The 14,932-nt window shown below is 41.8% G+C and overlaps 1 protein-coding gene and 1 non-coding gene across 2 annotated transcripts in view; both read right to left on the bottom strand.

The window, feature by feature from the left end:
* The window catches only part of LOC140692880 (uncharacterized), a 69,959-nt gene that overhangs the window by 14,940 nt on the left and 40,087 nt on the right, over window positions 1–14,932 (bottom strand). The window contains 1 exon segment of the mRNA XM_072957099.1: window positions 1,859–2,321. Coding sequence (XP_072813200.1) covers window positions 1,859–2,321 — 463 coding nt within the window.
* On the bottom strand, window positions 5,583–5,654 carry TRNAW-CCA (transfer RNA tryptophan (anticodon CCA)). Its single transcript has one exon. It is a non-coding gene; the product is annotated as a tRNA-Trp (tRNA).

Below are 14,932 nucleotides of genomic sequence, written 5' to 3' on the forward strand. Positions count from 1 at the left end.
AAAAGGAAAGACAAAATTGTATCCAGTGGTCACAATGTTTCTTCTCAAGAGAAGTGATCACAAGAAGACAACACATCAAAGAATATATTATCAGAGATTCCAAGGGCCATTATAACTGCCTCTGGGAGTGAAGAATTCTGCAAACTTCGGGCAGATAGAATGTTACTTGGTGTCAGAATGAGTGTCGTTTATCTTTGCCTGTGAGTTCCGACTGCTTTCATCAGCTAAATCACAGTACTGAACACAGTTCTAAATATTCTGCCTATGTTGCCACTACCCTAGCAGCTAAACCCTAATGGGTAAGAAAGACTCTTATAAAACCAAGGAAAATGAAACAAAACAGTGGCAGAATTACTACTGTATGTTAATTTTATTGAAATGTTGTTCATAGGTATAAATGACTACTCATAAGTATTATATTGCTGAATAATGTTGGCCAAGCATTTAACTAAAGTTGCTGTTTAAAAGTTTGCTAAATGATTTGTCAGTTATACCTCAATGAAGCTAGGGGGGAAAACAAAAAAATTAAATTAAAACCTTTGTTAAGGGGGAGGGTATAGTTCAGTGGTAGTGTGCATGCTTAGCATGTACAAGGTCCTGGGTTCCATCCTCAGTATCTCGTTAAAAAATAAATAAACCTAATCACTGCCTCAAAAAACAAATAAAAACAAACAAACAAAAAAGAATATTTTTAAAAACCTAGTTAAATGTACCATCAATATGTTCTGTATTAAAGTATAACAAAATCACACATTTCAAATAATCCTCTGGCAATGGATGAACATCAAAGTGTTTCCCTACAAAGGACTTGCCCCCGGAGTACCCCCATGTGTCCTGAACATGAACCCCATAGAAGAAGTGAAGACTTGAATGACCTCTCAGCCTGTGTAAGGCTGGTGTCAGCCTCCCTTGCGTGGGACTCCTGAAGCGCCTCTTCCCATCCTAGCAGTTCTGCTGGATAAAGAAGGCTGCAGATGGTGAGGGGTAGGAAGGCTGGGTCAGCAGTCAGCGACTCCATCTAACCAGCCATCTGGGATGCTTCAGCAGTCCTGGGCCTGTGGAGCGCCGCTGTCTACACCAGGCGGAGGCTCCGATTGGGGTGCCACCAGCAGTAGTTGGAGCTGGACAAGGTCCCTCTGTGAAACTTCCGGGCTCCCAGGACAGGACCTTCGTCCAGCCCCCTGAGGACCGGTTCAGGCTTCCTGGGACACCCTCTCAAATTCCTTTTTCTTGACCAGGACTTGGTCTCCCTTCTGGTCCCACACTGATACCTTCCACTGCATGGGAGGTTCCTGGGCTATTGCAGGCCTGCTGCAAACCTGGGGGAGGGCAGAGGGCAAGTGAGGCGAAGGCTGGGTCATGGCCACGAGCCTCCATCTGGCTGTTCATTCTGGCGTCCCATCAGCCTTTCTTTTCTGAACCAGTCACTGTGCCTTCTTCGTGCCCCCAAGATCACTGCCATCCAGATTCTGCAAAATTCCAGGGCGTCCTTGTCATCTACACCCTCAAGAACGCCTGCCTGGACTTGGAGACAAGGGGTGCGAATGTCCACGCAGCTGGGAGTCACCCAGACTAGATGGGGAGGTGTCTTTAGTGCACAGAATGTGCATGTGAGGAAATTAGGGATTTTCTCGAGGCCTCTGGATAAGACTGTGTCCCTAGGAAGTGGGAGGAGCTCCCTTGGGGAAAGCCCCCACTCACAACTCACAGGAAAGGTTTGAGCCGACAGTGAAGACGTCCGGGGCGCGTGGCTTCCCACCTCTTTCCGGGAAGTGGACTAGGACTTCCTCTCTTGCTCACCTGTGAGTCTCTGACCAAGCCAGTGGCCCTCTCTGGGCCTCCTCAGGGGAGATCGGACCTCCTGAGGAGGTTCACAGGCCTGGTAGTCGGTGGTCGGAAGGGCTGAGGCAGCAGAGCATCGCTGCGGATTCTTGGGCCCACGTGGCCCAGGTCTGGAGCACGCACAGGCCGAGTGGAGATGGAGGCTGCTGAAGGCGGAGGTTCCACTGCCTTCAAGGGCGGAAAGAACCGAGGTGCTTCAGCACCGAGGTCTGGACAGCGCCCTTCTTGCGGGCGGGAGGCGCCCGAAAAGGAGGTGTCCCCATCCCCTCTCCCAGAGCTTGGGTCTGGAGGCGAGGGGGAGGGAGCCGGCCCTGCTGTGCTGACCCGACAGGGACAGACCACAGACAGTTGGAGACGGTGGACAAGCATGACCCCGGTAGAGCTATCCCAGAGCAGCATACCAGGCCCGACCCTTGGGCAACCCCACTCCTGTGCAGGTAAGAGCGCAGCCTCATCTCCACTCCAATCCTGCCCTTCCACTGCTCAAGGGCAACACAATGTTAAAACTGGAATTTCTGCTAAGAATCTAAGACAGTAGACATCAGAAACGCGAGTGAGTTGTGAGGCAGGCCACCATGCAGAATTGGGAAAAAAAAAAAAAAACTCAAAACAAAACCCCCCAAAAAACCGTAGGGCCAAGAACCTGCCAGAGGACTGCTAAGTCCCTCACCTATATCAAAGTGATCCTAGGAGCGACTAAAGACATTTCTATACTTTTGGAAAGAGCTTCACAGGAACGATGGTGAGGAGGTTACTTGTTCCATTGTTCAAACCTAGTGAGAGAGGTTTTCAGAGGCCAGGTGGACAGCTTGATATGTGTCCCCTGGGGTCTGGGGACTCAGTGGCCTAATGTATGTATTCGCTCAAAAAAACTAAGGAGCAAGAGAGGCCTGACTAGCTGCTCATGGTCAAGTTGAAAGAGGCATTTGTACACTTTTTAATGCACAAATTTGGGGGCAACAGATGCATGAATTCTTCCCATGGTCTGGATATGATCTGCATGCATGAGAGGTGGGGGAGGTCCTCTCAGGCACTCTCCGTCAGAGGGGCTGCCTGGAGGGCTGATCACGTCTCCCAGAAGACAGTCCTAGATGTTGCTCCAGGAGAGGGCAACCAGCTGAAGTAAGAATATTTTCACCAGGGCTAAGTGAAATTCAGGAGAGGGGTCCTCAGCATTGAGGGAGTCTCTCAAAATTCCACCAAAATTCCAGAGAGTAGGATGCCTGCTGATGACACTGCTGACCATGGAGACTTTCCCTGCACCCTTGTTTATCTTCCGTCTGTGGGTGCAGACCCAGAAGTGCAAGGCCAGTCAATTCATGTTCAGAGATTTGACTATTACATAGGATGGCTGTCATAGTCACAGCCTGGGGGAGCATTTCTTATCTCAAAGTGACCAGAAAAGTAATGGAATTGCCCCTCACCCTATTCCCTCCCCTTCACTCTCTTGTCCATGAAAAGGAGAACTAGAAACTGAATATTCCTTTTAAAGAGATAATAGGAAACAAAGTCACTTTATGATCTCAGCTCAACTGTTGTACATACTCAGACCTTTCCAATCCAGATTCCTTGGAGACAAAATGTAGCTGGCTCTGCATCTGTCAAGAGAGCATCTCTCTGGCCAAGTGTTGGTCCCAGGGCCTACCTGGCTGGAGATAAGGAAACGTTGAGCAACAATGGGCCAACAAAATATATCAAATACTGTGTCTGCAGCAAGGCTGGTCTGTCTTTTAATTTTACCTTCCTTTTAAAATGAAGCAATACAACCAGTTTGGCGTGGAGCAGGAATGTACAAATAGAACAGAATAATCTATAGGAATTTTAAAAATTTAAAAATATCTGATGCATTGGCGCAGGTGGGCTAAACCTTTGAAATTAAGTGTAAGGCAATTTTTCTATCCTTTTCTTTCTCCTCATCCCTACTTTTTCTTTCTAAGAAGTGACACTTTGCCAACAAAAAATACTCTTGCCCCAGTTTTTCTAAAAATGTATGCTGCTTTTGTTTTCTCAGTATTGAGGGGAACAAGTGCTTATTAATCTGAAATAAATAAGCTGAGGGTTAAAACTGATGACTGATAAATCTTCTTTTATAACAAAAAGAGATTGTAATGATAAAATATTATCTGACAGTTTTATGACCTTTTACAATTTGATTTCTGAATATATGAAAAGAGGATTTATTAACTTACATAAGAAACTTGAAGGACATCAGTGAAAGTTCAAAATTAATAAAGTTTGCATAGAACTAATTCTTAGGCTAGAATATCTACAAAATAGGTTCTTGGAAGTAAAATTCTTGAAAGAAGAAGAATCTAAGGGATTTCATAGTATCTGCTTGACATTAAATTAATGTTACATTTAGGAGATTTAAGTGAATAGAAAGGTGGTGTGTTTCTGCCTTAGCCAAGGAGGCAAGACTCATTTAAGACAGTTATGTTGAAACTCATGCTGAAATGTGGATCTCTAGGGTTAAGTACTGATTTCACTGGTTCACTGTAGCAAGGGAAACTCACAGGAGAGGAGGTGGGTGGGTGCTGTGGCCCCAGCCTGTCCTCCAGCCAGTGGCTCTGAGAAAGGATTTGACCCCCACCAGTGAACAGAGAGCAGGACCACGTGTTAGCACAGCCCCGCCCGTTGCCGCACACTGAGCCTTACCAGATTGCAGAGGATGAGCAAGGCTGATTTCAGAGTAGGAGTAAGATAAAAGCAAGTGGTTTTTTGTTTGTTTGTTTTCGTTTTTGTTTTTGTTTGTTTGTTGTTTTAACTCTGCAGAACTAGGAAAAGAGAGTATAGGTCCCAACAGAAGGAAAACATACCACTGAAAGTGATGGGAAAATGTTCAGATTTTTTTCCCTCAGAAAAACAGTATGAGGCTTCCGCCAAGATATGGCTTCTTCGAAATGAGGTGTGAAAAGCCTTATGGAGCAACTGACAGTTTAAAAGAGAAGAGAATGAAACAGAGGACCCCTTAAGGAAACTGAAGTGACAGTAGTGGAATCACAGTGCACTGTCTTTAAAGAGCAGAACACAAGTTGCAGAATATGGAATCCCAGATGGTGGACAGCACCTGAGAAGACAGCGCAGAGGGCAGAGAAAATGTAAAAACAGGAAATATTTTGAGAGATTATAGATGTAGGGGACAGAGAAGTATAATTATCCATCCATTTGCTGGTAATTATTCACCATATGGAAGGGTGACTGCACTCCTGGAAAAAGTCTAGAACAAAAGGAACAGAAGCAATGTTGAAAAATATACCGGAACACTTTTCCATACTGGCTGAAAAGTGTTCTTTTACAATTATTTTAATCTCCTCTGCTCCTGCCTATGTCCCTGTTCTTCACAGCTTTAAGGATGTGAGCAATGTAATTCAATACAAACTTTTTGATCATAGGTTAGCCAGTCTCACAGGTTAAAAACAACTCGCTGAACTTTATTTTGTATTTCTCTTACTGTGAAAAAAGTTATTTTCACTTGTTTAGGAATGACATTTCGTTTTTTTAACACTGTTTCGTTCTGTACCTGTTTTCTACTGTGCTGTAGCTCTTCTTTTTTTTCCTTCTTCTTAACCGTAGCTTTTCGGATGACAGGGAGAGCTGTCGGCAGAGCGTGATTCCGGGGGAAGTGCCCAGGGGACCTCAGATGCGAAAACGCCGCTCATCTCGGCCTTCCTGGAGTTGCAGGATAAAACCCCAAGGAGCTCAGACTCCCTGGTTCGTTTGTGGGAAAAAGCAGGCGGTCATGACCTCGACGTGACTTGAACACGCAACCTTCTGATCTGGAGTCAGACGCGCTACCATTGCGCCACGAGATCGCGAGGGAAAGCTGACTTTTGATCTTTTAAGGCTCTTCCCTCCTGCACATCCCAGTCGCTTTCCTATTATTGCTCCTTCGTTTTTCGGGTGAACTTCAGGTCAAACGATAGGAAAGGAGAGAGGGGCAGGCCCTCGGCGCGGCTGCGCGAGCCCCGGGACCCTCAACCCAGGCTGCAAGACTGCAAAACCCGAATCCGGGTCCGCGGAAGGATGGAGGGAGTGATGGTGCAGGAAAGGGTTAAAGGCGGAAACCAAACCCGGACTCTGCAGGCACACCTGGGAAGCGACTTGGCAACTTATTATAAAAATAGCGCTCTCGAGTCCACCCCTCCGGCCCCGCCCCTACTCCCACCCCTTCCCAAATGTAAAGCTAAAAGTCGTTTTTGAAAATTTGAACACTATAGAAGAGTGTAATAAAAATCAAAACCTATAGCCCCATCTCCCGCTGTGAAGCATTCTGTTGTATTTCTCTCCAGGTTTCCTTCCTCCCAGGTATACACAGGTGTCCACCCGTGTTTGCTAAACCTTCTTCACTGTAGAATATATCAAAGCTGCAGAAAACGGCACAATGCAGGGGTAACAGGCTGAGCTCACCTGCCCCACCAGACCGGCCAGCCCCCGCAGAGCATGAAACTGCCTTCCTCTCCCACCAGCAACCAGTCGTGACGTTTACTGAAAGCTTCTTTGCTTTTCTTTACAGTTCATTACCCAAATGTGCATCCAAACACACTATAGTTGTGTTCTGTCTGATGTACATGTTACTTTTAATTCGCCCCTTTCTCCTCACACCCTCCCCTCACCCCAGCGAAATGACATGGTGACCCTCTTGGCTCAGGGTTTCCGGACGTTTGCGTTGTCACCGTGTCTCCTGACCCGGGATGCTAACTTGGATAATTTAGTTAGCACGCTTTCGCCTGTGGTCCTCCACTATATACTACTATTTCCCTCTTGGTAATTAATAAATATTTGGGGGTAAATGCTTTCAGACTATGCAAATACCCTGTTTCTTCTCACACTTGCACCCACTAATTTTAGCATCCGTCTTGACTGCAACAACTAATACTATGGTGTTTGTCTCATGGTGATTTTCTTTTTCCCCTTTTCCTTCTACATTGATCATAATTCTTCTATGAGAAAGAATGGTTCTACTCTCCCATTTACTTATTATATACTATATATTCAATTATTTGTTTGCATCAATACAGATTCATGGATATTGTCAAATTCCATCTGTTTAATCCATAGAACATAATTTATTATATTGTTTCTGAATATTTCTCAGCTTTGTCTATTGTAAGCTCCTTCAGGTTGGCTCCTTTTGACCTCTGCCACCCTATTTTTAGCACTTCCATAGTTTCTGGCACAAGATGTTCCAGGCTTGTCTTGTAGTTTCCCTACACCAGCCCTGGAATCAACCATTTCTCCAAGGAGTCCTGGTTCCTGTTGCTGGAGAATGGTGCTTAGAAATTCAGATCTGGGTGTTAGATGTGCTCATTGCAATGTGATGTCATTCTCCTTTTCATTCTTTGTAATTTCTCTGACACTGAGAAGCCCAGATCTCATTAGCTACATGTATTTATTATAAATACACGTACAGGTATACACACATGTGTGCATTTATGTATGTTTCAGAATCACTAACCTGTGCACCTGTAAGAAAAGATTGACTAAGAGGATTTACTTTGTATGTGTACAGTTTTTTGTCTTTAGCTTTACAGTCAAAATATTGTTTTGCACAGTTATTTAGGTTAGTTCTTCTCTTCCCCAAGCTCTTCACTCTTGGTTCGATTATTTCTCCATAGTACAGTTATTATTTTTGTATTCCATTTCAGGTTCATGCAGGCACACACTGCTTGATAGTTTATTATTTTCTATAAATGTTTGCATTTGTAAAACATTACCACAGTTCTAAGTGCCAGAGCTGTATGAAAGGTACCAGAAACTGTGTCACTCTCTTGTCATCTCTATTTCCCAGACCCACTGCCCCTTTCTTTCCACCCACCCCGTAGGTAACTAATCTCTTCAGTTTCTAGTTGATCCTTCCTGCATTCTTTTGCACAAATGGGCAGGTATATGCTTATTTTATTACATCTCCTCCTTTCTTAGATAAAGGATAGCATACTATAATGATTATTTTTGCACTTGGCTTTTTTTTAGCTCAGTAGTTTTTTCCTGGTAATCACTCCATGTCAGCTCATTGAGATCTTTATTTATTTTTTTACAGCTACATAGTACTTCCTGGTGTGGATGTAAGCATAGCTTATTTAACCACTTTCCCATGATATTTTCAAGGTTCATCCATGTTAAAGCATGTATCAATACTTCATTCTTTTTGTTGCCAGATAATATTCCATTGTATGGATATACAAATTTGGTAGAATTACAATCTACCAAAAATCAAGTGGGAATCAGATTCTCCTCCACCACAGGTTTTGTTGTTTTCTGGTTGTTAAAGGCTGTAGTAGTCCATTTGTTTAGTGACTTTAGCAAATTACTTTGGCAAAGTCTATATTCCTTGTTGTGTGTGGTTACTTTAGCATCTCTGTTCCTTAGCTTGTTTTCAGCTAGTTTTCTGACAGAGATTTCCTTGAATTCCAGGTGCTTTATTTAAAAAAAAGAACAGCAACAGCAAAACTCTCCCATTTTTTTTTCAGACTGGCTCCATGCTGGCCCACCTTTAACATTTAGCCAGGCTCACACTAAGCCTAGAAATAACATGAGGTGAAACCTTAGCGTCTTCTCAGATCTGTTCTGAGTTTGTGTCTTTCTCTCTGCATGCACGAGGCTTTCTAACCTCCCCCACATATGTAGTACTTTGGAATGCCCTAATTTCCCAAAGAAACTCTTCCCAGCTTTTGCTCCTGGGCCTTAGGTGGTCCAGGGATGGGATGGGGCACAGGCAAGGAAAAATGCCACAAAGCTTTCCTTCTGCTTTGAAGTCATCCCTTTCTTGATTCAATGTTCACTTGGTTGCTGAAAACCTTTGACTGTTTTCCAGAGTTTCTGACAAACTTAATTTTGGCAGTTCCTGTGTTTTTGATGTTTCTGTGTGGGGAGGAGAACTTGAAGCTTCCTACTCTGCCATTTGGCTGATGTTACCCATCTGCCTTTAAATAACTTTTTCTCTGCCTATAGAATGCTGGCTTGACAGTTATTTATTCTTTTACATTTTAGAGACACTATTCCTTGGTCATCTACCTTCCTTAAGTTTTTCATTGGTAATATAATGCCTTTTTCCTTTTCCTTTTCAGCAGATCACTATGTGCCAAGTATACTGACCTTTCTAGTTAAGCTTTTGGGGGATGGCTGAGCTTGTTGAACTTTGTGAGTTGACATCTTTCAATAAACTTGGAAAGTTCTCGATATTTTTTTTTTGCAAATACCGCATCTGCCCACCGTCTCTCACCTGTCTTTCTTGGACAGCAATTACACGTAGATCCCTTGATCGTGTCCCACAACTTTCTTACTTCTGCTCCTTCTAGTCTTATTGCTGTCTGTTGTTCAGTTTAGATTATTTTCTACCTGTTTACAAGTTTAGTTATGGTCTGTTTTCCATTGTGCGAAGTCTGCCTCTAAAGTCATCCAATGAATTTCAAGTATCTTACTTTGCAGTTTTAAAATTTCTGCTTGATTTTTGGCAGAATTTTAATTGTTTTTAAATACTCGATCCCGTATTTAAAAAAAATCAGTTGTCACCCTCTTGTCTTCTACTTTTTTAAACATATAAATTATAGCAATTTTGACTGCTCACTCCACGCCTGGATTGCTTCTTTAAAAATTTTTATTTAAGTCGTTTATGATTTTTTAAAATTAGGGGGAGGGGGGAGGTGATTAGGTTTCATTTACTTACTTTAATGGGGGTATGGAGACTGAACCCAGAGCCCTGTGCGTGCTAAGCAAGCGCTCTGCCACTTGAGCTACAAGCTCCCCTGGGATTTGTTTCTAGGACTGTTCTGTTACCAGTCACCTGTTTTTCTCTTCTGTGTGTGTTAACTTTGTTTTTTTTCCTGGGCAATGTGGATGATACAAATTTTAGAAGCCCTGGCTTGATTACACTAACTTCCTTCCCTTCTGCTTTGTAAAGCCATGAGCACTGGCCCCATAGAAAAGCCACTGAGGGAGATGGCAGCTTCTCTCTCAGAAAACACAAGTCCAGAACCTCCCCAGGAGCTTCCCACTCAAGGGAAAGAGCAACTGTCACATCAATCCTCTTCTCACATTTCCAGATATACCAGGGTTTCCCTGGCATACCTACTGCCTGGGGATGTGGAACACCAGGATTTTCCATGGCGATAATATCACCTTAAGTGACAGTGTGGTGCTCTGCTCACATGAAGGATTCAGAGGAATTCCTGGTGCAGATCAATGGCAGGAGTTGAAAGTTTTCTCTCAAAGATATGGATCCTGGTCTCCTCAATTATTTTGCTATTCTCAAAAGCTCATTTCTTTCTTCTAGATATTTTATATGGAAAAAACAAGGCTCCTTTTCTGGTTTGTATGGGATGCAAAAATTCTCAAACTTAGCGAAGGCAATGTCAAAACAGCAGTTTTTATAAAGGATGTGACTGTGACGCTGGCAAAGATGTCGGGGCAGGATGCACTCTTGTACACAGCTGGTGAGTCCAGAGATTCTGGAAGGCATTGGGCATGTGTATGAAAAGGTCTTATGAATATATGTACTTTGCCCCAGAAATTCCACATAAAGGTAGCTGATTTTAAGGTGTACACTGCACCCTGAGGATGGTGCCCCATCCTTGTAAAGTACTGCCTGAACGCTGGCACTTGGGGTGTACCTTCAACAGGCCATTTCCATCTCTAAAATCTATCAGCCTGGTAGCTTCTAGGGATGTGTGTGCTATGACCAGTGGATCCCATGATAATATGCATGCTCCTTTACCTCCTCTGCTGTAAAGTAGGTTCTGTGGTTTGATGTGATGTCACATGGGTGAATCAAATATTCCACAGTCCCCCAGATAGTGAGTGGCTTTGTCTGAGGCCTTGCAAGCAGGAAAGGCAAATACCAAGAGTATGGGTTGATTCAGTCATATGAATTACTGTTGCTTCCAGAACAAAAGGGTCCAGCATAGCCAACTTGCCACCAAGTGTCTGACTGGCCTCCTTATGGGATGGTAACCATACTAGGGACCCAGCATTGGAGACCCTGTTGCTGGACGGTTGGATGGTCAGGAGTTGCAGTAGCTAAATAAGTCTTGCGAAGGGGCAGCCTATGATACTGGGCATACACAGAGCTTCTATCTCTGTCACCGTGGCTCCTCCATTCATGCTTGTACTGCAGCCCTGGGTGACTAGACAGAAGCCGACTGGCATTAGCTGAGATTTTTGATAGTATAAGAGTGTAAGTATCAGGTAAGACAGTGTAAGTACAGAAAGCCTTCAGAGAGACCTGGACTATGGGGAAAAGTCTGACTTGTACACAATTAGAATCCTGGAATAGGGAGGAAGCAAATGGGGAAGAAGCACTATTTGAAGAAACACTGGCTGAGAATTTCCCCATACTGAAGGGAGACATCATAGCACAGTCTCAGGCTAGAAGTGTTACAAACTCTAAATATGATTTAAAAACAAACAAAAACCTCTACACCTAGGCAAATCACATAAAAAAATTAATGAAAACCAATGGCAAAAAAAAAAATCTTAAAAGCAGCTGGAGGAAAAATAAAAAGAATGCATACGTGAATTTCAGAGAAACTCTGGAAACCAAAGACAATGGAATGCCATTTTATTTTAGGCGATGAAAGGAAAAAACAGCAACAATAATGAAAAACAAATGCCAGCCTAGAACCCTTATCCCAGTGGAAATTCCCTTCCTAATTGAAGGCAAAATAAAGGTATTTCAGACAAAAGCTGAGATAAGCCACTGGAATGCTATGATAAATGCCCGAAAGGAATTAACCAGGCAAAAGGAAAATGATCCCAGTGGAACACGGGATTTCAGGGAAGAGTGCACACTAGAGTAGGTAAATACGTGAGTAAGTATAAATAAACGTTGCTTAAAACAAGTGATAATATCCTTTAGAAGTTAAAACCTGTAGAAATAAAATATATGACAACCATGGAACAAAAGGCAAAGAGTAAATGGAATTAAACTGTTAGTATTTTCAATGCTTTCAAATGCTGAAATGTTAATTTCAGGAGTGCTCCAATAAGCCGAAGAAATTTTAATTAAGAGCAATAATTTCCAGACATTTCAGTATCAGGATAATGCTACAATTTTGTCGTCATTTGTTTTTTTGGGGGGTAATTGTTTGTTTGTTTGTTTGTCTATTTATTTACTGGAGGGACTGGGGATTGAACCTAGAACCTCATGCATGCTAGGCACGGGCTCTACCACTGAGCTAGACCGTCCCCTTAGGACAATGCTACAATTTTAAAAATTATTGAGCAAACTAACATGTTCTATTTATGTGGGTTATATCTATTGATATTTATTGTATTTGAAGTTAAAATGGGAAATTTTTGAAATGTTTAATTTATTAAAAATAACTATTAACTACATATTTAAAATATTTTTAATAAAATGTCTTCAAAACAAAAGATCAGTACAAAGAGTGGTATTGATTTAAATATCTGCAAATCTCTTTACTGTCTGACCATATTAAGTTTGCCAGGGCTGCCATAACAAAGTGCCACAGACTAGGTGGCTTAAACAACAGAAATTTATTTACTTACAGTTCTGGAGGGCAGAAGTCCAAGATCAAGGCGTCTGCAAGGCTGATTTCTCCTGAGGCCTCTCCTTGGCTTGTTGGTAGCTACCCTCTTGCTGCCTCTTCACATGGTTGTCCCTTTGTAAGTGTGGTGACCCTCTGTGCATCCAAATTTCTTCTTCTCATAAGGACACCAGTCAGATTGTATTAGGATCCACACTAATAGCCCCATTGTAACTTACCACCTTGTTAGAGGCCCCTTCTCCAAATACAGTCATATTCCAGGGTACTGGGAGCTAGAGTTTCAACATATGGACTTGAGGGGGACACAATTCAGTTGATAACAATGGCTCAACTGAAGATAGCTGAATTCTGAGATCTTCTTTTGCATTAAATCTTTTGCAATATCACATGGCATGCAGCTTCTGAAAAACACCACTCTATACCCGTGAGAAAAATGAGAGTGAAAAAGGCAAATAATGTCTTAAAATTATTATGAAAATAATTCTGAGAACCACTGCTCTAGAGTAACAACCAAAATAATATATGAACATAAAAAATTAAACTGAATGGAGCAGATAATGAGATAATGAAACATATCTGATTAACTGAAGGAAATGCAAGAAAGGAAAAAGAAAAGAAACAGGTAAAACACATAGACTTACACCCAAATATATTAGTAATTACATTAAATGAAAATGGATTACATTCATCAAATAAAATATAAAGATTGTTACATTAGGTAAAAATAAGACCCCAAGTATATACTGCTTACAGGAGGCATACTTTAAATATAATGATACAGTTAAAAGTTAAAAAAATGATGAAAAGACATGTACCATGTATTTGTTTGCTTCTGCTGCATAACACATAATGTAAACAGTAGCTTAAAACAACAACTACTTTTTAGTTTAGAGTTCAGTAGATCAGAAGTCGAAGCACAGAATGGTTGGGTTCTCTGCTCAGGTCTTAAAGGCCAAAATCAAGGAGTCAACTGGGTTGAGTCTAATCTGAAGCTAAGGAAGAGGCCATTTCCAAGCTGAATCAACTTGTTAGCAAAATTCAGTTCCTTGAAGTTAAAGGGCTGAGGTTCCTGTTTCCTTGCTGGCTGTCAGTCACAAACTGCTCTCAGCTCCTAAGTGATGCCCACCTTCCTTGTCACATAGCTCCTCTACCTCCAAAGCCAGCGATGGAGAATGTCATCTCATGCCAACTCATGTTGACTCCCTCTCATATGCCAAATCTCTTTCACTAGGAAGAGCTCCATACTTCTTAAGGTCTCAACTGATTTGGTCTGGCCCTCTGAACGTAATTCCACTATTTTGAGTCCACTGATTTGGGAGCTTAATCATATTTGCAAAATTCCTTCACAAAAGCACCTAGTGTTTGATTGAATAACTGGGAACTGCATGTATACTAGGGGCTGGGAATCTAGGGACCAATTTAGAATTCTACCTATCACACCATGTAGACCCTAACCAAAAGAAAATTGTTTTGGCTATATTAATATCAGAAAAAACAGAATTTATGACAAAAAACATTACCAGAGATAGAGGATACTTGATATTGATAAAAGTGTCAACTCAACAAGAAGATATAACAACCCTAAATTTATATTCACTGAATAATCTACCTTCAAGATATGTAAAACAAATATTAATAAAAATAAAAGACTGATCCACAATTATTGTTGGAGATTTGAAGACACCATCCTTAGCAGCTTATAGCTTATTTAAGAACGTATATGAAAATGCCAAGGATCTAGAATTACAGCAACAATTTTGAAGAACAAAAGTAGAAGACATGTACCATCAGATGCCAAGATTCACTATAAATCCACTTTCACTACGAGTATTTGGTGTTCAATGGAACAATGGAATAGGATAGATAGTCTAGTAATAGACTCTCAAATAATCTGACCTTCTGATTTATCACAAGGGTACCACCGCAATCCAAGGGGGAGGGGAAAAGATGGTCTTTTTAATAAATGATGTTGGATAGATTGTATACCTGCATGGAAAATGTTAATTTTGACCTCTACCCCCGCCACCACATATAAAAACAAGTTTCAGATGGATTGTAGCTCCAAAGTGAAAAGTAAAAGAGCAGCTGTGCAGAAGTAAATGCAGGAAAATATCCTTATGACTGAGTTAGTAAAATACTTCTCAAACTGGGAACAGAAGAGCAGTAATCATAAAAGGAAAGATTGATGACATACTCATCAAAGTTAAAGACTTCTATTCATCAGAAGACATCATTCAGAGAACTAAAAGGCAAGCTGCTGATGGGGAGATGATATTTGTAATAGAAATACCTAAAAAATATCTTGTATCCAGAATATATAAAGAATTCTACAAATAAACAGAAATGTATCAATTAAAAAATGGGCAAAGTCTTGAACAGGCATTTCTCAAAAGAGGATATTCAAAAAAGCCAATAAACACCTAAAAGGGGACTCAACATCATTAGAAAGCAAGGAAATGCAAATTAAACCTGTAATGAGGTACCACTGCACACTGGAACCAGGCTTTGGCACTCTACCAGTCCATGGAAACTGCTCTAGTAAAGGTGCCCCGTGTCATCCCCATCCCCTGACCCAGTGGACACTTTTC

This window comes from Vicugna pacos, unplaced genomic scaffold, assembly GCF_048564905.1.
Source record: "Vicugna pacos unplaced genomic scaffold, VicPac4 scaffold_18, whole genome shotgun sequence".
In the NCBI taxonomy this organism is placed as follows: Eukaryota; Metazoa; Chordata; class Mammalia; order Artiodactyla; family Camelidae; genus Vicugna; species Vicugna pacos.